This window comes from Protopterus annectens, chromosome 15.part0 (genome assembly GCF_019279795.1).
Source record: "Protopterus annectens isolate FY-2018-M chromosome 15.part0, PAN1.0, whole genome shotgun sequence".
Classification (NCBI taxonomy): Eukaryota; Metazoa; Chordata; order Ceratodontiformes; family Protopteridae; genus Protopterus; species Protopterus annectens.
Window position 1 is genome coordinate 668124575 of NC_056749.1, and position 22828 is coordinate 668147402.

Consider the following 22828-nt stretch of genomic DNA (forward strand, 5'->3'; position numbering starts at 1 on the left):
ATTTCTCAAGGTGTCTTCAGGCCTTCCTCCTTCTCTATTAAAGCTTTCACAAAATCTAAAGCAGCCATGAAAACTAAAAAACAGGGACCTCAGACCCCCTCTCAAGGCCCCATGCCTAAAAACAGATGCTCAAAATGGCTGAGGATTTGATTACTCTTATCAGGGGTTCTCAACCCCCCTCGGACAAAAGGCCTAGATTAGAGGAAGACTACCCTTCCTCAGATCAAGCCTCTATTACCTCTGAACATTCTGAGGACCAGGACTATACCTATTCTCATTTTGAAGACTCTGATGCAGAGTCTATTCCCTCGGTCTCCCCCCCTGAGGACTACTCTTTTGGGGAAACCCTGCATACTTTGAGGGAACACTTTCACTGGGAAGGTCAAGATTACTCAGATTCCAAGAAAAGGCTCAGGGATTTTCTCTTGCTCCCCCAGCATAGGCCCCTGGCTATCCCTCCTGTTTTAGATATATTAGATGATGTCTACACAGAAGCCAGCCTCAACCCAGATTCTTTACCTCCAGCTCCTGTTAAACCAGACCGGTATTACCAGGTTCCTGATTCACACCAGTTCCTATACAAAAGCCATATTGCTGACCCAGCAACTATTTCTCAGGGTCCCAGGGGAATTAAGGCCTCTTCTGCTAAAAACCCATTACCTTCAGAGAGAGATTCCAGAGCTTTAGAAAGGTGGGGGAAAAAGGTGTATACCTCGGCAACTTTAACCATGAGGGCATTAAACTGTCCGTTTCATATGTTAAGTATCAACAGTTTTTGTTATCTCAGTTGAAAAGCAAAATGACATAACCTGAGCAACCAGATTTAAAAGAGTTGCAGGATTTGTTGCATGGTGCAGAGCAAGTGGGTAAACATACCTTGCAGTGTGGTTTTGATGCTTTAGAGGCCTCATGTAGAGTTGCTATTACAGGTTCTGTCATACGTAGACATGCTTGGCTCAAAGAGCAAACCTTACCAGATCATGTCAAAGCTAAATTACTAGATGCACCTCTTCAAAAAGATGTATTGTTTGGTGTTAAAGCTGAGGAGGTACTAAAGAAAATGGAGGAAAAAGCGAGATCAATGCAAACAGTGAAAGATTTCCTGCAGGTACAACCTCCACGTTTCAGCAGAAACTGGCCTTCAAAAAATTGGTCCTTTCCAGCCACGGACAGACCTCAGAGGCAGATACAGACGCTCGAGGGGTAGAGGGCAACCTCAAGGATCATTCAGAACCAGACAATGGCAAGCACCAACCCCAAGAGGTGGAGAAGATAGATCACAGTCATTCAGAAAGCAGACACAATGACTTCCCCCTTTACCTGCCAAGCAAAGCTTTAATGGCAGCACCTTTGGGTGGAAAACTGGCATTATTCTCAAAAAATTGGCATATTGTCACAAAAGACAAATGGATTCTGGACATTATAGACAGAGGCTACAGATTTCACTTTCACACCCTTCCAAAAATGAGAGGCATGCCAAACCTGCCACAAAATCAAAGGGCAGAGGCACAAAAACAAATTTCAGCTCTCATGGACATGAAAGCTATTCAAGAGGTACCTGCAAAAGAACAAGGTTAAGGGTTTTATTCCAGACTATTCCTGGTACCAAGGAAAGACAAAGATTGGAGACCTATTTTAGACCTATCCATCCTAAACACATATTTACAGGTACCAAAATTCAAGATGCTCACATTACAGCAGCTTCTTCCCATGCTGGGCAAGGAGTCTTGGCTGGTAACATTGGACCTGAAGGAGGCATACCTGCATGTCCCTATCAGACAAGATTGCAGAAGGTACCTCAGATTTCTTGCAGGTTCAACCCATTATCAATTCTCTGCATTGCCCTTTGGCTTATCTACTGTGCCCAGAGTGTTTACGAAATGCCTGGCATCAGTAATTGCCTTCTGCAGACTTCAAGGAATACAAATATACCCATATCTGGATGACTGCCTGATCCAAGCAGACAGCAAGGACATACTTCTGAAACACCTGGCGTTTGTAATAAAACTGTTGAACTTTCTGGGATACACAGTCAACAAAAAGAAATCAAAACTAATACCCTCTCAAAGAATAATTTTCCTGGGTGCCAGCTTGAATACAACCACCCAGATGGCCTACCTCATGCCAGACAAACAAGGGCAACTATCTCAATACTTCAGCAAAATGGCAACCCTCACCAGGCTGACTGCAAGGAAAGTCCTGCAGGCTCTGGGATTCATGGCATCTTGCATCCTTCTGATCCCATGTGCAAAGCTGCATATGAGGAAACTTCAATGGTACCTAAAAACTTATGGTCTCAACACAGCCACAGTTTGGAAACAATTATACCACTCATTCCATGTCTTCAAAAGGAATTTCTGTGGTGGGCTCAAGCATGCCAAAGAAACATAGGTCTTCCTTTCTGCGTACCTCAAGCAACTCAAATCATCACAACAGACGTCTCGGACTACGCCTGGGGGGCACACATGACAGATCAGTGCATTCAGGGAAAATGGTCCCAAAAAGAGAAGCACCTACACATCAACCAAAAGGAAATGCTAGCAGTGCAAAATGCTATTATGGCCTTCGAACACCTACTGCACTACTGCATCCAGGCCAGCTATTGATAAGGACAGACAACACCACAGTGATGTGGTACATAAACAGGGGGGAACTCATTCATACCCCCTGTGCAGACTAGCCATGACCCTATGGAACACAGCTCTGGAATTGCAAATCCAACTTCAGGCACAATTCCTGCCAGGGAAGGAAAACACACTGGCAGACAGCCTAAGCAGAAATACGACAGATCCACATGAATGGAAGTTGCATCCTCAAGTTTTCGCAAAGATAACTCAGGCTTGGGGACAGCCAGACATAGATCGCTTTGCTACCCACAGAAATTACCAATTGAAAAAATTTTGTTTAAGGACCTATCATCCACAGGCCTGGAAAGTGGATGCACTTTCTTTCAATTGGACAACGTTGACAGTCTATGCCTTTCCGCCTCTTCCTCTGCTGCCCAAAGTTCTATTAAAAGCCAGAGCAGAGAGGCCGAAAATGATTCTCATTGCTCCAGATTGGCCAAGACAACACTGGTATCGGCTCCTGAAGAGCCTAACACATTCCCCACCATGGATCCTACCTCTAGTGCCTCTTCTGTTGTCCCAGCACAACTTCAAAACTCTTCACAGCCAGCTCAAAACCCTAAATCTAGCTGCATGGAGAATCCCTTGATCTCCCAACAGACCCTCCTCTCCAAGGAGGTGCAGGATGTCATCCTGGAGGCCAGAAGACCTTCTACTAGAAAAGTCTACTCCACCAAATGGAAACTATTTTGTGCCTGGAATCAGAAAAAGGGCCAGAATCCTTGGGTAATAAATTTACCTCAAATTTTACAGTACCTAACTGAGATGTTAAACAATGGACTTTCCTTCTCCTCCATCAAAATCCACGCTTCAGCCATTTCTGCACAATACAACACAAATCCTCCTTTATTCTCTCATCCTCTCTTAAGACAGTTCCTCAGAGGGGCAAATAATATAAAACCCCCAAGGAAACCACCAGTCCCTGCTTGGGACCTCAACTTCATATTGGAAAAGCTGACCCTTCCTCCATTTGAGCCAGCTGCTTCAACAGAACTACAATACTTGTCATGGAAAACAGCCTTCCTTCTGGCTATCACCTCAGCACGCAGGGTTTCGAACTACAGGCCCTCATGGCTGTGCAGCCTTTCATAATTTTCCATCAGGACAGAGTTTCCTTATGAACCAACCCTACCTTTTTGCCAAAGGTAGTATCCAGTGTAGCCTTGAATCAGACTATCCACTTACCTACCTTTTACCCTAACCCACAAAACAAAGGAGAAAGACTACTAAATTCCTTGGACATTCACAGACAACTTCGTTATTATTTGGACAGGACAAAGCCATTCAGGAAATCCGAGCAACTCTTTGTGTCCTATGCAACAGGTGCTCAAGGAAAGGCGATCTCCAAAGAGACAATCTCAAAATGGATAGCCCACTGCATACGCTTTTGTTACTCATTTCATGGAAAAGCTGTGCCTTCAAGCATCAGATCCCACTCCACAAGGGCCACAGCTACCTCTGCAGCTTTCCTCAGGGGGGTTCCTACCAAGGACATTTTGGAAGCAGCCTCTTGGAGTTCAGTGCACACTTTCTCCAAACACCATCACCTTCCACTTTACTCTAAATCTAGAGCGGGATTTGCCACAGCTGTCTTGTAGGGCATCCTTGCTCCTCCTAGTTCCACTTAGTGCCTGCCACCCCTACTTAGCTTTGGGATTCTTCCCATCTGTTATGACTGCAGCTGTATGCACGATGAACATAGTACAGTTTTGTACCTACCATAAATGTATATGTTCGAGTGCTCATACAGCTGCAGTCCAGATTTCCCCCCCTCCATCCCCTCTTAGGACAGGCCTTATGACATACACCTTCTCATACAACCTATTTGGGGTATTCTTTTATGGTGTATTTGCTTGCAACTACTGTTTTTTTGATTATTCTATATTGCATGATTACATAAGTTTATGTTTTGCCTTCCTTCTGGGGGCACCTGACATCTGGGACAAGAAAAACTGAAGAAGATGGTGTCGGCTGGCTCTTTTATACCCCTGCCGCACTGACGTCAGGGAAGAAGCGACGACAACCGACGCCGGACCTAGACATTGGAATTCGGCCGACCGAGGACCCGCCTGACGGCAGGATAACCCATCTGTTATGACTTCAGCTGTATGAGCACTCGAACATCTACATTTATGGTAGGTACAAAACTGTACTTTTTGCTTTCTCCTTTGCATAAATATTGGACCATATTAAATTTAGTTTTATTTCACATGTCCATATTTCATTTATACTTTTCAAAAACTGTACGTTTTGTTCTTTATATTTTCGCACTTTCTCAGTTCCTTCTTTTTCCAAACCACCAAAGGTTTCTTGGTCTTGTATAATGTTTTTTATAAATTTGTTTCTTTAATGAACACACATTTTTTATTTAAAGCTTCTGGCAGTTTTTTTGTGCAAGCATTTTTCTTTCCTCTAATTTTTGTCTTAATGTTTTTCATGTCTTCTGTCTGGAATTTCTGGGCTTCTTGCATAATAGTAACAATACATAATTTCTTTCTTGACCTCAGTAGTCCACTCTATCATCTTGGTCTCTTTTTTGGCCTTTCAGTTTTTGTAATGTTTGTGGACTGTTAGTTCCTTTTACAACAGAGGGGCTATCCTCCCCCTGAGCCTGGCCTAACCCCATTGTAGGAATATTTCTGTGCCTTGAAGATTTAACACAGTCATGATGTCCTTCGTGTTACACTGTTGCAGGCATTACATTTGGTTAACCTGCTGGCAGGTTGCCCTCAGTCGGCCTTATTAACAATGTCTTGGGTCCTGCTGTCTCTTCTTCCATGACATCAGGTCATCAGGGGTATAAAACATGCAGCCGATGCCATTACATCAGTCTTTCTTGCCGTGCAGTGCCTGAAGCAGAAGCAGTTCGCAAGTGCAAGTCGGCAGACTCCTGAAATTTTCGTTTTCGAGTTTCAGGACCGAAGTCTTCAACTTAAAGCTAAGTACCCCGTTGGGGAAACTTTTTCTTGCTCCTTACCGATGTCAGTAAAAGTTAATAATTGCATTACTTGTGGAAAGCAAATACCTCACAAAGATTTTCATTCGTACTGTATTCCTTGCCTAGGCCCTGACCACGACGTACCTTGCTGTCGGTTTTGTGCTTTATTTAATCAGCACACTATCCATCGTTGGTGCATTTTTGCCTCTAAATATTTCGGTTCTCGGTTTAATTACCAGAAATGTCGTCGGTTAGCCATCTGACTACCGGGATTCTGAAAAAACGCAAAGATAAAGACAGAGACAGGCTGCCGAGGTCCAAAACTGCTGACGATGCTTCTCCTAAGCCAGTCGCCAGTTTGCCGGTACTCAGTGAGGCGCTTTTTCAGCCCCTGATACCTGCTACTTCTGATTCGCAGGCCTCTACTGAGACCCATTCGCAGTCCGGTATGCCATGAGAAGCTTCACCTATGGAACCCACGGATGTCTCTACCTTGGATGGGTTCGGAGCCACTGTGCAGGCACCAGCTTCTGAGGATGTGTTCAGGCCTACAGACTTGAATATTATATCGACTCAACTTCGGGGTGGTGCAGCGGTAGCATTGTTGCCTCACAGCAAGAGGTTCTCTCATTCGGTTTTCTGCTGGAGTGCGGGGAGTGCCTTCTGTGTGGAGTCTGCCTGTCCTCCCTGCTGTTGGGTGGGCATTCGAAAGACATGTGTAAATATGCGTACCTTCGTTGAATGTTGGACGTCGAGCTGGCACCTCGGCGTTCATGAAAAATCTACTGCCATTCATTAGCAGACCAGAGTTCTGCTGTGGCGATCCCTAACTGGGAAAAGCCGAAAGACAAACAACAACAACCTTCATTACTAAGGCCTAAATCTCGATCTATGTCTAAAAAACAGACGCCCAGACCACATGTTCAGGCCCCTATGCCTAAAAAACAAATGATCAAAATGGCTGAAGATCTAATTACTCTAATCAGGGGTAGTCACCCCCCCGCCCCCCCCAAGAGGCCTAGGGCTGAGCTTGATTATGAATCTTCTTATCAGGTTTCTGTTTCTTCTGACTCTTCTAATGACCTGGATTTGTCCATACCTATGTATGAGGATTCTGATGCAGATGATTACATTCCCTCTGCTTCCCCTCCTGAGAATTTTAGTTTTGGGGAAACTTTACATAGCTTAAGGGGAGCATTTCCACTGGGAAAGTCAGGAATTTTCTGATTCAAAAAAGAAGCTTAGGGATTTCCTTCTTCTACCTCAACATAGGCCCTTGGCTATACCTCCTGTACTAGACATTGTTGATGTGTTTTCGGAATCCAGTATGGCACCTGATTCCCTGCCCTGGCTCCTAGTAAACCTGACAGATACTACAGGGTTCCTGAGTCCCACAAGTTCCTTTTCAAAAATCCTGTTGCAGATCCAGACACCATTTCTCAGGGGCCCAAGGACATTAAGGCTTCTACTGCTAAAAATCCTACCCCTTCTGATAGAGACTCCAGGGCACTGGATAGATGGGGTAAGAAGGTTTATACTTCTGCAACCTTGGCAATCAGGGCTTTAAACTGCCAATTTCATATGTTAAAATATCAACAGCATATTATTGGACTGCTTAAAAAGAAAATGATTTACAGGATTTATTGCATTCTGCTGAACAAGTTGGAAAACGCTTTGAAATGTGGTTTGGATTCTTTAGAGGCCTCCTGCAGGACTGCTGTTACTGGGTCTGTGCCTAGAAGGCATGCTTGGCTTAAGGAGCAATCTTTGCCTGATCATTTTAAAGCAAAATTGTTGGATGCTCCTTTAAATCAGGACCGTCTGATTGGCAGTAAGGCTGAAGAAGTTATAAAAAAGATAGAAAATAAAGCTATATAATAATAAAGACCCACAAGGTCAGAATTGCTGGAGCCATGTCAGACTCTAAGCCAGTTACAAGCGGTGTCCCACAGGGCTCAGTCCTGGGACCCCCTCTTGTTTTGCATTTATTTTTCCGAGGTGCAAGCAAACATAGGAGGATTGTGGCTGACAAAGTTCGCAGATGACTGCAAACTGGGCGCCATAATTGATACTCCAGCGGACACAAGCATCCTTCAGAGAGGCCTCATAGAAACAGATAATTGGTGCCGGAGCCATGGCCTTAAACTGAACGCCAAAAAATGTATAGTCATACCCTTTGGGAAAAACAAGGTACCCACAAATTACCACATAGGTGGTAATCCATTAAGTACGGAAGAGGTAATCGGGGACCTAGGGACCCAAGTTGACAGTAACCTCTCATTTGACACTCACATTGCCAAGGTGGTTAGGAAGACCTTCTATATTGCCCACCTTATCATGAAGGGATTCACATCTAGACCAAGAGAGGTCATTGTGCCCCTATACTCTTCTCTTATCAGGCCCATGATTAAGTACAATGCCCCATTTGGGATGTATCTTACCCGACACCTGCAGCAGTTGGAAAAACCCCAAAAGTTCCTCACCAAGAGGATAAAGGGTCTCAAACATATGTCATATGCTGCCCGGCTGAAGAAACTCCAACTCTATTCAGTCGCATACCACCTACTCAGAGGTGATCTATGCCTGACGTACAAGGCCATGTCCAATCCGGAATTAATGGACATGCTCCACCTCAGAAAATCCAAATCCATCAGAGCCACGAGAGCAAGAGATTTGAACCTCAACACAGAAATAAATAGGACGTGCTGGAGGGACAGATTCATAACCCAGAGGCTCCCTACACTCTGGAACAGAACCCAGTCCATGTTAGGCAGAGCCCCTCACTAACTCTCTTCAAGAGAAATCTTGACGAGTGGATGGGAGATCGTAGGTTTACCCCGGGGGTCATTTCTGTGTCACTACTAGACAGAGGCACAGTAAACTAAACCCTAAATGGGCGTAGTATTCTCATCCCAAGGGGTGGCGAAAGCCACACACACACTCTGGCTAGGCTTATAAATGCCCTAGGGCAGATAGCCTAGTACAAACCTATGAACCTATAAATCTATGCAAACTGATTTCTTACAAGTGCAACCTCCAAGATTTAGTAGGCACTGGCCTACTAAGAATTGGTCTTTTCCAGCTCCTTCCAGATCCTCTCAAGCCAAATCCAGACACACCAAAGGTTTCAGTCCCAGGGGACTCGCATAACTAAGCAATGGGGGGCCTCCACTTCCAAATCTGGAAATAAGACATCCCCCTATGGTAAACAGTCTCAATGACTTCCTTTTAAAATTACCAAGCACTTACCTTTTAGCCGCCCCTTTGGGGGGAAAGATTGCTCTTCATGCAAAGAACTGGGAACTCATAGCCCAGGACAAATGGGTTTTAATTATAGTGTCCCAGGATTACAGATTTCATTTCCACACGTTGCCAACACCAAACGGGTGGCCAGACCTGCCCCTAAATCAGTGGGCAGAGGCTCAATAGCAGGTACTTTCCCTCTTACATGGGGGGGCTATTCAACCAGTACCAGAAGATAAAGGGATAAGGTTTCTATTGCAGGCTTTTTCTGGTACCCAGAAAATACAAATCATGGCGTCCAATTCTGGACCTGTCTACTCTAAACACCTTTCTGGACATTCCAAAATTCAAGATGCTGACTCTTCACTAGTTACTTCCTATGCTAGGCAAAGATGCCTGGTTGGCAACTCTAGATTTAAAAGAAGCATACCTGCACATCCCAATCAGGGAATCTTGCAGAAGATATCTACGCTTCAAAGCAGGCTACTTGCATTATTAGTTCTCTGCACTGCCCTTTGGCTTGTCTACTGCGCCCAGGGTATTCAAAAAGTGCCTGGCTCCAGTTATTGCATTTTGCAGGCAAAGAAATATTCAAATATATTCATACCTGGACGATTGTCTAATTCAGGCAGAAAACCAAGGCGTACTTCTTAGTCATCTGGCATTTGTAAAAAGGGTTCTAACTTGTCTGGGGTACACCATAAACGAAAAGAAATCACAACTGGTACCCTCTCAACAGATTACATTCCTGGGTGCAAGCTTGAATACAACTGCCCAGATGGCTTTCCTCATGCCAGAGAAGCAAATTTGTTTGGTAACTTGCTTCAAACACATGGCCACAAAAACCCTGCTATCTGCAAGACAAATACTGGAAGCCTTGGGGGTTCATGGCCTCCTGCATTCTTCTAATTCCATATGCAAGACTGCATATGAGGAAACTACAGTGCTACTTAAAAAGTCTATGGAGTCAACATTGTCACAGCCTGGAAACAATAATTCCTATCATACCTTGCCTACGCCTGGAATTCCTATGGTGGGCAGAGGTCTGCCACCAAAACAAGGGACTGCCATTCACACCACCCCCTGCCACCCAAACCTTAACTACAGATGCATCAGACTATGCATGGGGAGCTCACCTGGCAGGAAAGTGCATTCAGGGCAAATGCAACCCAAATCAAATGCACCTACATATCAATCAAAAAGGAATGTTAGCTGTACAGAATGCCCTGACAGCCTTCGAGGACTACATTCTTCCAGGAAAACTAATGGTAAAGACTGACAACACCACGTTTATGTGGTACATAAACAAGCAGAGGGTTACACATTCTTACCCCCCCCCCCCCCCCCCCGCAGACTAACTATGACATTGTGGAACACAGCCTTGAGCTACCAAGTGCACCTACAAGCTCAATTCCTGTCAGGAAAATTGAATACACTGGCAGACGGACTAAGCAGAAATCTCATGGACCCACATGAGTGGAAACTGGAACCACGGATTTTCAACATGTTGACAAGCAAATGGGGGAGCCCCGACATAGATCTATTTGCCTCCCCCAGAACTACCATTTGGACAAGTTTTGCACAAGGACTCCCCACAAAGCAGCCTGGAAAGTGGATGCTCTGTCCTTCAGCTGGAAAAATCTGTCAGTCTACGCCTTTCCCCCTCTGCCTCTGCTCTCCAAAGTTCTTCTAAACGTCAAACAGGACAAACCAAGAATGATTTTGATTGCTACAGACTGGTCACACCAACACTGGTAACCCACACCTGCACAGTGTGTCGCAAATATCTCCATGGCACCTGCCTCAGACCCCTTTCTTGCTGCCTCAGCAGGAGAACCAAATCCTGCACCCTCAGCTTCCAACATTGAACCTTGCAGCCTGGCTAATCATTTAAATTCACCCTTATCCCTCAGCAAACCAGTGATGGATATCATCTTGGAGGCGAGAAGACCTAGTACTGGAAAATCTTATGTTGACAAATGAAAAAGATTGTGTGCCTGGAACCAATCTTTAGGGATGAGCACAGCAGCGCCCAATGTACCTCAGGTTTTGCAATACTTAATTGGGATGCTTTACAAGGGCCTGTCTTTTTCCTCTATTAAAATCCACGTTTCAGCTATTTCAGCTCACTATAACACAGAACCACCCCTCTTCTCTCATCCCCTGCTCAAGCAGTATCTCAGAGGGGCAAAGAACTTGAGACCACCTAGGAGAGCTCCTACCCCTGCCTGGGACCTTAACTTTGTTTTGGAGAAGCTCACTCTACCTCCTTTCAAGCCAGCAGCCTTCCTTTTAGCAATCACTTCAGCTAGAAGGATATCTGAATTACAGGCCCTTATGGCAGTGGAGCCTTTCATCATCTTTCATGCGGTCAGGGTATCCTGAGGACCAGTCCATCCTTCATGCCCAAGGTGGTTTCCAGTATGGCGGCTCTTAATCAGCCCATTCATTTGCCAACCTTCTTTCCTAATCGACAGAACAAAGGGGAACAGATTCTGCATTCCTTGGATGTGCATAGACAACTTCGATTCTACTTGGACAGGACTAATTTTCCAAGAAAAATTGAGCAATTGCTGGTAGCATTTGCTGCAGGGGCAGAGGGGAAGGCTATTTCAAAACAAACCATTTCTAAATGGATAAGCCATTGCATTCATTTCTGTTATAAGCACCATGGAAAACCTATCCCCCAGGGGATCAGATCTCACTCCACCAGGGCTGTGTCTACTTCTGCAGCCTTTCTCAGAGGTGTTCCTACCAGGGACATTCTAGAAGCTATCTGGAGTTCTGTAGATACTTTTACCAAGCATTATCATTTAACAATTTTCTCTAATTCTTATAGCTGGCCCTAATGCTGTATAAACTCCTCCTCCCAACCATAGCTTTTGGAATCTACCCAAATGTAATGATTACCACAGTGAAACATTAAGAACATAGTACAGTTGTGTACAGTTACCATAAATGTAAATGTTCGAGTGTATGCACTGTTGCACCAGTCCTGGTTACCCTCCCTCCAGCCCCCTAATTTTCTCTGGCTGTACCTCTACTTTCTTTCACTATGCTTAAAATCATTTTTGGTGTATTTGCTTTTGGTTGGAGGTATATATTTTTGTGTTTTTAATTTTATTTGCTCCCCATTAGGGGGGACACCTGACATCTGGGGCAAGAAAAACTGATGTAATGACATTGGATGCATGTTTTATATCCCTGACAACCTGACGTCATGGAAGAAGGGACAGCAACCGAAGCAGGACCCAAGACTTTGTCAATCAGGCTGACTGAGGGCAACCTGCCAGCAGATTACCCAAATGTAATGACTGCAACGGTGAATACACTCGAACATCTACATTTATGGTAAGCGTACACAACTGTACTTTTTCCAGTCCTGGCACCAGTGCATCTAACAGGATTGAACACTTTCTTTATCCTAGGATGTTATGTAGTCCTATCTCGCCTACATTCTTCACTTGTGGGTTCAGAGCCAAATGTCTGCTTTGACTCTGCCTATTTACTAGCTCGAAAGTCTTTGATCGGCTGGGCTAAGATGGTATCCCACAATACACTGCTCCACATCCCCAGATTTCGTTTGCCACTTTTAGAGCTCGGGCGTGGTCTTGACTTGGTTGTGGCTGTGTTGCAAAAAAACTCTTTCTTGTGAAGATTTTTGGCTAATTTTTGGCTAATTGTGTGTATTCAAATAGAGTTGTTATTAGTGTTGTTGCTGCATTACGTTTTGTAGGTTGCGAGTGTGTTTGTGTGTGGTATCCCTTACTCCCTCGGGCTAGGCCCGTTTAAGTTAGAGGACCTAGTCCTCCTTGTGGTGTTTGTCTGGCTGTCTTTAGGTGTGTCTCTCTTATTTAAAGTTGAGAACTGTTTTATTTAGAGGTTCTCCCCTGTGCCTTGGTTGTGTTTTTCATGTTCACTGGTTTCTGTGTCAGCGGTTTCCCGCCGTTTGTCAGTAGCGGCTGCTACAATTGTTGGCTTGGCATGTCTAAGGCACAAAAAGAGCATAAGCCCCCGGGCTTTAAAAAGTGTACAAAGTGTGCCTATAAAATGTCTATCACAGACGGACATTCCATCTGTGTTTACTGTCTTGGAGCCATCCACCTTCAGGAGTCATGCAGTTTCTGCCACGCCTTTAGTCCTCGGGTGCACCAAGAGAGGAAAAACAAATTGATCCTAAAGGGACTGCTAAAACCGTCCTTTGTGGAGGATTTCGGTTCGGCTCCCAGTCTAAGTCTAAATCCTCCAAATCCAAGAAGAGGTCTCTGGCTCCATCTATTGTTTCGGAGCCACCTTGTAAAATTACCATTGTCGAATCTGCTTCCTCTGCTCCACCGACATCAGGGCCATAGGAGGTAGCTGTGTTGACTGAGTCTGCGTCCGCTCCGATAATTTTGGAACCGATTCGGAGCCGGTTGCCAAGCTTGAGGCAAGCTTCTCCAGATAGAAGGTCTAGGTCTCCATCCATTTCCTCCAAATCCTCCAGACTTTCCGATTTGGATGTAGATAGGGTGGTGCAGAGGCTCCTACAGTCGCCAGTGTTGGCCAAACTTTTCTCGGCTCCGGAGCCAGCTGTGTTACTTGTACCTATTGTTCCTCCTCCGAGCACATCCTTGTCGTCGGAGCTGGTAAGTTCTGCTCCGAGGGATGTTCTGGCACCGATCCCCCAGCAGGGTTTATTGGTGCCCGCATAGGCTCAGACCTTGTCGGTTCTGCCCACAGGGTTCGAGACTCTGGTCTCCTAGGTCGGGCCAGAGGGGGATGTAGCGGAACACCCTTCAGTTCCGAGCCTCCCCCTTTGTGCCTCGGCTGCGGGGACACCGGTCCCATTCATGGCTTTGGAAGGTGGTCGGTCCTCCAATTTGGGAGGTCCCGCCTTCGAAGCTATGCGGAGCGCGCTGGCTAGGTCAGCTACTTCTCTCTGATCGGTTCTTGCATCCCCCACAACATCGGCGGGAGCTTCTGACACCCACCTATCCTTGGATAGCAGAGCGCAGGGGCCTAAGGATACCCCCACAAGTGGTCCCCTTTTTTCTGAGGGGCCGTCAGAGCCTGTGCCTGAGGAACCCCCCAGAAAGAAATCTTGCAAGAGGAAGCACATAGACTCCCAGGACGAGTCTCTCACTTCCGATACTGACCTCAAGGAATCTGAGGGGTCCCCTAGGTCTTCTGAGGACGTTTCTTTCTCCGATATACTGGAGATTTTGAAACAAAGAGGAGACTGGCCCTCCAAACCCCCCTCCGAGGAGGAGTCCGTATTCCTAAAGGCCTTTGGCGCTCAGCCCTCCGCCTCCTGGGTGTCTCCACCCTTCGAGCTCCTGGACCTTGTTTGTTGGAGGGTGTGGGAGACTCCTGACTCCATGGAGCCTGTTCCTCCATGCCCAAACAAATTTTTGTCTGCTCCAAAAGGGAAAGAATTTTTGACAAAGGGAGTCCCGGTAGATGCTATGCTGGTGGCGGCTGCCACACAGAATGAAGTTGCTGAGTCTTCCTCTTCGGTCCATCCTCCTAACAAGGAGTCTAGAACTATGGATCGGTATGGGAAGCGTACACTGTCTTCAGTGACCTTTACCTTGTGGTTGCTGAATTATTTGTCTCATTTCACCCAGCTCCAGAGAGATCTCCTTAAGGAGTTAGGAGATACTCTAATGGGTAACGTGCCTGAGGTGGTGGCTCAGACTGTCAACGCTCAGCTCTCTACCCTCAGCTCCATTTCTAACTCGTCCTTGTGACTGATTTCGTACGTGGCCGAGGGAGCTAATAGGGCGGCTAGTTCAGGGGTGGCCCTCAGGAGGCAAGCCTGGCTACACCTGTGTCACTTTGCGGAGGCCTTTAAGTCTTCCTTTACTGATGCCCCCTTCGATGGTTCCTCCTTGTTCGGGACCAAAGTGAAAGACACACTCACCAGGTGCGAGCAAGAGGGAAAGACCTTGTCTACCGTGGGAGTCCGTTTTTCCCTCCCGACGAGGCCTTATCCCAAGGCTCAGCGAGGGGGAAAGATGTAGTTCAAAAAATCTCAAAGGTCTTTTCCTACCACATAGGGTGAGACCCCCCCTGAGGCAGGGGAGGGGGGGTCGTATTCAGGGAGACGTCACCCCAGAGGTAGAGGGGGCCCCTGCAATTCTGGGGACCATGATTCCTTTTGCGGTTCCCCTTACTCTCATTCCTGAGGGTGTGCCCGGCTGTGCGTCTCCAGAGCCAGTCGGGGGTCGAATTTCCCGGTATCCGGAAGCCTGGGTCAACATCACCCAGGACAGATGGATATTAGGGATAATCGCCGGAGGTTACACCATCCCTTTTCACTCCACACCCCCCCCCTCCGTCAAGAGGATCCCAGACGTTCCACTCAAAGGGGTCAAGCAGCAACAGAGGTTTCTCAGCTACTAGAAAAAGGAGTCATCCAACCAGTCCCCCCAGACCAAATCGGATTAGGGACTTACTTGAGATTCTTTTTGGTGTCGAAAAGAACGGGGGACCTGAGACCGATTTTGGATCTCAGCCAACTCGATCATTACATACACAAGTCCAAATTCCGGATGGTCATGCTACAATCGATTCTCCCATTATTGGGAAAGGAAGTATGGATGTGCTTCATCGACCTGAAGGATGCTTATCACATCAAAATGGACAGAGCATCCAATGTCATCTACGCTTCCGGCTGGGAGCCAGGCACTTCCAGTTTCGAGCCCTGCCCTTTGGTCTCACCACAGCCCCCAGGGTGTTCACCAAGTGTATGGCAGTGGTGACGGCTTACTTGAGACGTCAAGGATTCCATGTGTTTCCTTACCTGGACGACTGGCTCGTATCCACCCCCACCAAGCATCTACTACTTCAAAACAGAGATACTGCTGTCGATCTTTGTCACAAGTTAGGCATCACAATAAACTGGAAAAAATCTGCCTTGCTACCCTCACAGTGTGTCTCATTTATAGGAGCAGAGTTGGACACTATTCGATTGAGAGCATTCCTACCTATGGAGAGGATCACAGGGTTGCAACGACAGGTATGGATGATGATGTCTCTGACACGTGTGAGGGCAAGACTAGTTCTTCAGTTACTGAGGACGATGGCGTCCACTATCATGATGGTCCCGTTAGTGAGGTTACATATGAGGATCCTACAATGGCTCCTATTCACCCAATGGTCCTTCCAAAGACTTACCGCTATCCCATCCTATCTTAATCACAGGCAAATGCAATCAGGACCTCAGTTGGTGGCTATGCACCAGCAACTTAGACATAGGGAAACCTTTTGTTCCACCCAACCCGGTAGCCACAGTGACCACGGACGCCTCCCGGATATAGTGGGGGGGGGCATTATCTCAGCAGGATGGTCCAAGGCACGTGGCAGGAGCACGAGATAGACTTGTACATAAATGTCCTGGAGATGAGGGCAGTGCTCCTAGCGTTGCAGGCACTTCAGGATGTCCTCCCTCTAGGGACTGTTGCGATACACTCGGACAACATGTCAATAGTGTGGTATCTCAACAAACAAGGAGGAACCAGATCATACCCACTATGCAGGGAGGCCATGAGAGTGTGGAATTGGGTGATAGATTCCCAACGGGCCTTGGTGGCAACACACATCCCGGGGAAAACCAATGTGATTGCAGACAGGCTAAGCAGGGCAATCCTCATGCCTTACGAGTGGTCCCTGAACTGCCAGGTGGTGGACAGTATATTCAGCAAATGGGTCAGCCTTGCTGCGATCTGTTTGCCAGCCCCCCCAATGCGAAATGCAGCAACTACTTCTCGCTGATCCGCCCACCGGGGGAATCTCCAAGGGACGCTCTTGCGCACAATTGGCCCTCTGGTCTGCTGTATGCTTTCCCTCCATTTCCCCTTATCGCAAGGGTGATTCAGAAAGCGCTATCCTTGGGAAGCAGATTGATTCTGATAGCGCCACACTGGCCTCGACAAGTATGGTTCCCCTTCCTTCAACCTTACATTGTGGATGCTCCATGGGATTCTGGACCCTCGTCCAGACTTGCTGACACATATGTCGGCACAGCTCCACTCCTCCCTGGAGACCCTCTGGCTGACCGCCTGGCTATTCCACTTCCATCCGTAGTCAGGTGTCATGATTTTTGTCCAGATGTGGTCCATATTCTTTCACCCTCTCATAAGCCGTCCACTAGGAAGATCTACTCTAGCAAGTGGAAAAGGTTTTCGATATGGGCCCAGTCCAAAGGTATTGACCCCTACACAGCCCCGATTGACTCTGTGTTGGAATTTTTGTCTCATTTATTCTACCAAGGGTCTGCCTCAGCCACCATCAAAGTTCAGCTGGCGGCTATTTCAAATTATCATGTGGCTTATGAACCTAGCTTAATGGCACACAGGCTGTGTAGAGCATTCCTGAAAGGCACTCTTTTCCTTCATTCCCCTGTATCTCAACCTGTTATGCCCTGGGACCTCAATTTTTTTCTGCAGGCCCCCACTCTCCCACCCCTTGAGCCCACGGCTTCCTGCGATTTAAAATTTCTTACATGGAAATCTGCCTTTTTGGTAGCGATCACATCGGCTAGATGAGTATCAGAACTCCAGGCCCTATCAGTCAAGCCCCCATATTTGGTATTCCATAAAGATAGAGTCTCTCTCAGACCAAATCCGTCCTTTCTTCCCAAAGTGGCTTCCTTATCTAATATTAATCAGTCCATTGAGCTGCCGGTCTTCTTACCCAACTTCTCCAATAAGGCAGAGTACCAGTTTCATCTGTTGGATGTTCATAGGCAACTATGCTTTTATCTATACAGGACTAAAGATTGGCGGAAGTCAGACCAGCTCTTCGTTTCATTCTCAGAGAATCGCTTGGGGTCTGCGGTTTCCAAGGTCACCATCTCTAGGTGGATAGCTGGTTGCGTCTCCTTTATTTATCAGGCAGGGGGAAAGAGCCTGCCTTTTCCAGTCAGCGCACTCTCTACCAGAGCAGTTTCCACTTCCACAGCATTTCAGGCTAGGTTATCGATGGATGATATACGTGCGGCTGTAACATGGGCTTCTCCTCACACGTTTGTTTCCCATTACATATTGGATGTATTGTCCAGGGGCAAATCATCTTTTGGCTTCACAATGCTCAGGAGTATTTTCCAATGAGCCACCCAGGATGTAGGTGCTAGGGACGCTGTCCCACAAGTGAAGAATGTAGGCGAGATAGGACTACATAACATGAGTTAGTTATGTACTCACCATAACGTTAGATGTACGTAGTCCATCTCGCCTCACATTCTTCATTACCCCCCCCCACCGTCCCCCATGCCTGGAGGATTTGGAGGATCTCCTTGTACTTCTGATGTTAGAGTCCCTTTGGATAATTTGTTGGACCTTGTTGTTATGGGGGTGTGTGTATGTTTGGGCGATGGATACGATACTTCTGTTGGCAGCAAACTAGATCTGGGGATGTGGAGCAGTGTATTGTGGGATACCATCTTAGCCCAGCCAATCAAAGACTTTTGAGCTAGTAAATAGGCCGAGTCGGAGCCGACATTCGGCTCCGAACCCACAAGTGAAGAATGTGAGGCGAGATGGACTGCATACATCTAACATTATGGTGAGTACATAACTAACTGTTTTGTGCACCCAGCTATCTTTTTTTTTATTTTTAACCTACCTCTGTCCATGATGTATGCTATATAAAATAGTCTATATGTCAGTGTTGTCTTGGTGAGATTTTGTAAAAACAGGGTCCACCTCGTGAAGGTACTCACCAAGACTTGATGAATTCAGTTCCAGCAATACAACTCTCCCTGGCTTGCTGACTTGTCTCTCCATTTTGACCCCATGGGTAAGAGTAATATTAAGTGAGTAGCTGTAGAGCTTTTAAAATTTTAACTGATTCTATATATGCCTTTTGGTTGAGTGTATATTCGTGTTCTGAAATTTGTGTATCAAGACCAGTCCAACTAAATTGTTAAATTAACTGGATAAGATGGCGACACCTTGTATGGTAGCAGCCTCTCCGGCTCCCAATATGCACTTTTCATTTTATGCCATTTTTTTATGTGGTGAGTCTTCTTTCTTGTGCTTCTTTCTTGTTGAGTAAGCAGTTGTTGCAGAAGAAATTGCTCATGATGTCCTAAATATAATTGCCTGTCATTGTCTTTTTATTGGAATGTAACATGGATCGCTGGAAGTTGGGCTTGTAATGGGTGCCTAGCCGATGTGGAGTCCGGGAACGGAATTTTTGTTTGGATTTGTATATGGATTGAAAGTGGACTGTAAATGGATTTATTGACCTAAGATGTGGTGGTTGGAGAAGGAAAAGGTTTGAATGGTGGACTGTGAAGGTCAGTAGTGCCAAAATGAAGGTCTTTGTTCTGGTGATGATGTGGCCATTCGGACCTGCAGGTAGAGGTGGTTTTGAAGGTTGTAGATGGAAAAAAAGTCAGAAGGAACGACTTTGGCGTGGATGTTACTAGGATGACGGTTGGAAGGTCTGTGGTGAAGAGGATGTTCAAGTACTGATTTAAAATGCTGATGGTGATGCATGGAGTTGGCGGCGGGATAATAAGAGTAGCCCATGTATCTTGTTTGTTTTTAAGCTGCTGGTCTTTGGTTGGCTCCTCATTGCTGCTGATTGTTTTAATGTTTCCTGATTTATGTTGTGTTATGCTGTATGACTTTTTTTGTGCATGAGCTTAGAGGAACAAAATTTCGTTCAGCTGTAACAAAGGTACAATTATGATTGAACGAAGTTACTTTGACTGGACTTGAAATTATTCTGCATAGCTAAAGAACTATTGTTTTTTAGGAGGTGCGAAAATGGGATGTGTTTTGCTGGTAATGTATACTAAGCATGTGGGTGTCAATGTAGTGATGTATGCTAATACACTGTTTTAAATATCTACGTTTCTGAATGTTTTCCTTCTGCAGGTGTGTGTAATGGTGAAAATGTGGACTGGATGGATTCTTTGGGTGAAGAGGTGAATCTCTGGCAGAGGATGAGACAGTATCCAGGATCGTGGGTGGAAGGAGTGCTCCTGCTACGATCCACAATGGGCAAACAGAAATCCTAGTGAACAAATCAGAAAACTATAACCTTCTTCAGTCCTGTGTTTATATGTGATGTATCATATGTGTTTTATAGCACGATAAATTACACTAAATCTGAACTAAGTCCTGGCTGATGCCAGGGGCCTTAATATGTTTGGGGAAGCCGGAGAGTTGAGCCCTCTTATACACACACACACACACACACACACACACACACACACACACACACACAAGCCAGAAGTAATAAGACCAGATATCTACAGAACAGATGCATGAGTGGAATGTACATTACTGTTTTCAGCATATGCACTGAACACCTAAGGAGCACAAACTTTGGGAGGGAAACAAACTGCTGCCTGCATTTAAGCATTTCATACATTTGGCTTTATGTTTTAACATTTTTGCAGTGAGTCGCAGAGTATTGGTGGTAAGAGGATGTAGGATGGTGACTTAGGTTACTCAGAACTTGGTGTTGTAAAATCAGTACTGGCTTTAAGCTCTGCCATTGATTTGACTGCTTATGACTGTCATGTGCAGTGTAGAGGAGTTGTGCCTGTATCAACCCTTAATTGGTGATGACTGTTACAGTCTAAAAGTAGTTGTGACAGAGTGATTGCTGTCAGTCAGTACTTTAAACATGGTAAGTATTGTATATAGTAAGAAAAGTTGAGGCACATGAGGGATAGGTATTAGTACAGTTCACAAATGAATTGTTAGCAAATATTTTGTAGAGGGTTTTATTCTTCTGCTTGCTTACATTAACACAGTAATCTGCGTTATACCATCTCAAACTAATTAAAATATAGCAGTCATGTTTTCAGTTTGATGACATAGGTTCATAGATAAGTACTAGGTTAGCTGCCCTTGCAGGCCATTTTAAGTCCAGGCAGTTTCCCTTTTTTGTGCTTGAAATAACTTGTCTCATTTGTGTATAGATTGTGCCTACCCATCTTGTGGTCGACAGTTATATATTACCACTAATGAGAATAACTGTGATCACACCATAGGTAATTTGAGGAGACCCGTCCATGGGATAAAGCATTTAGGGCTTGCATCTGTCCATTAATAGTACAGGGGCAGTTCTGGGGTAAATTGTCTGTTTCCCATCCTCAAATCTAAGTTGCACCTGAAAATGGACAGGTATGAAATTTGTTGTGTGTCTGTTCCGTAGCAGTGGTATCCTCTGCAAAATATACGTGTCCCTTCAAACCATTCTGTTGATGTTGCAGAAAAGCTTTAGACACCTAGACTGACGGATTCTTGCTAATTTTGACTTTCTATTTGCCAACATCACCATTCTGAATTTTATCTTCACTGGCCATTCAGTAAATGTATCCTCAGACGGAATGATGCTGACCTCATTTAACAGAGTAGTCAAACCACAGGTTATATTAGGTGCAACTGCAGAGCATGCTTCTGATGTTGGCATTTATTATACTATATAACAATCAGCAATATAAAAATTGAATACTTGTGATGTGCTTCATATTATGATAAAGGATTTGAAGCATCTCAAAAATGTCCAGTCTTGTATATTTTGTCACGGCTCTATGATGTAAAGCTGTTTATAGTCTGCAGTGTTTCTGATTTGTGTTCTGTAACTTAACTGTTGCAGTGTCTGTACCATACTGTAGCACAGCCTGTAAGTTAGTTTTGACCTGGCCTTAATGTATCCACTTAACTTTGGGATACCCTTCTTTTAAAAAATCATTTTTTAGTTTTGTTGGGCTTGACGTGTGTTGCATACTGCTGCAAGCCCACTGCCCTTCAGTTTTTACATTTCAGAGCTTTAGTAATGAATTTTAAAGTAAAATTATAAAAAACATTTTAGTGTCGTAGAAAGTCTATGGCTAAGATTGCTAATTATTTTTTGAAAAGGAAAGCAAAATAGTTCTACAAATGAAATGGCTTGTTCAGGTAAAATGAAATTTGAGTTGCAGCTAAAGTAACGTAAACATTTTAGGGGGGGGGATTAATTTCACACACTGACTATTGCACGAAAGGTGCCATGTTACACATTCCTAGCCATTAATGGAAAAGCCAGAGCAATATTATATAGTTAATAAAAGCTTAATGCAACTATGACTTTGAGAGAAGACAGATGCTACTGAGGGGATGTAGATAGAGAAACGAGACAGAACAGTACATAGAGTTTTGCAGTCATGTTTTGGGAAACAGGAGTGAGGTCTATTGCTTTCTGAGTCTTTGCCAACAGTGGAACTATATGGAAACAAATTTTCCCCAGTACTACCACTGGTGATATCAGCATTCATAACTGGCTTTTCTTTGTAAGCAAATTGTTTACAATGTTTTTTTAAATAATTAGAATGATTTAAGAATTCCATTGCCTTTTGCTTAAACAGGAGTGCTATCATAACTGACATCTTTTACAGTATTTGTCATCAGTTGCTCTGTTTTATGTAATCTTTCTAGTTCCTTATTAATTTCTCTGTTTATACAGTACTAAACATAATTTTATGAAATTTATTTCAATGCCTTTTAACAAATTCAAAAATTTTGAGCAATAATAAATAATAATGTGGTAAACATTCCTGTGTTGTCCTTTTTTTTGATTAATTATTAGTGTTGCTAACCAAGGAAATCGACTGCAGCAAACCATTCTTAGCAAAAGTATTGTAATTGCCTAACCAGGGCTTCATTTATGACTTCTCTAACAGCATTTCCATCCCTTTGTTAACACTGCCATAAATGTATTTATTTAGGTATTGTTGGAATTGTTAATACTAGTTTTATTGTACAAATAGATTTTCACAGTACCACAGTGTTTGTGGTATGGAAGTGAAGTTCATGACTGTTAATTGTAAACCCTGAACCAAACCCTGATAAAGTTCACAAGCTGAAAAAGCAACAAAACTATAAACTGAAGTAAAAGCCACAATAGTTAAGTGGCTTACAAATCCTGGTCTGTTCAGAACAACAAGGTGCAAATCTCCAGAAAATGCTGTGTAATGGATAGGATCGTTAAAAACCTCTTTAATAAAAAAAAATTATTTAAAATAAGATGAGCG

General features: G+C 44.8%; 1 protein-coding gene across 1 annotated transcript in view; it reads left to right on the plus strand.

Annotated features, from left to right (window-relative positions):
• SYTL4 (synaptotagmin like 4) overlaps positions 1 to 22348 on the plus strand; it is a 975777-nt gene extending 953429 nt beyond the window's left edge. Inside the window, exon 17 of the mRNA XM_044057514.1 lies at positions 19680 to 22348. Coding sequence (XP_043913449.1) covers positions 19680 to 19822 — 143 coding nt within the window. The 3' untranslated portion in view covers positions 19823 to 22348. The remainder of the gene's footprint in view (positions 1 to 19679) is intronic.
• Positions 22349 to 22828: the final 480 nt, after the last annotated feature.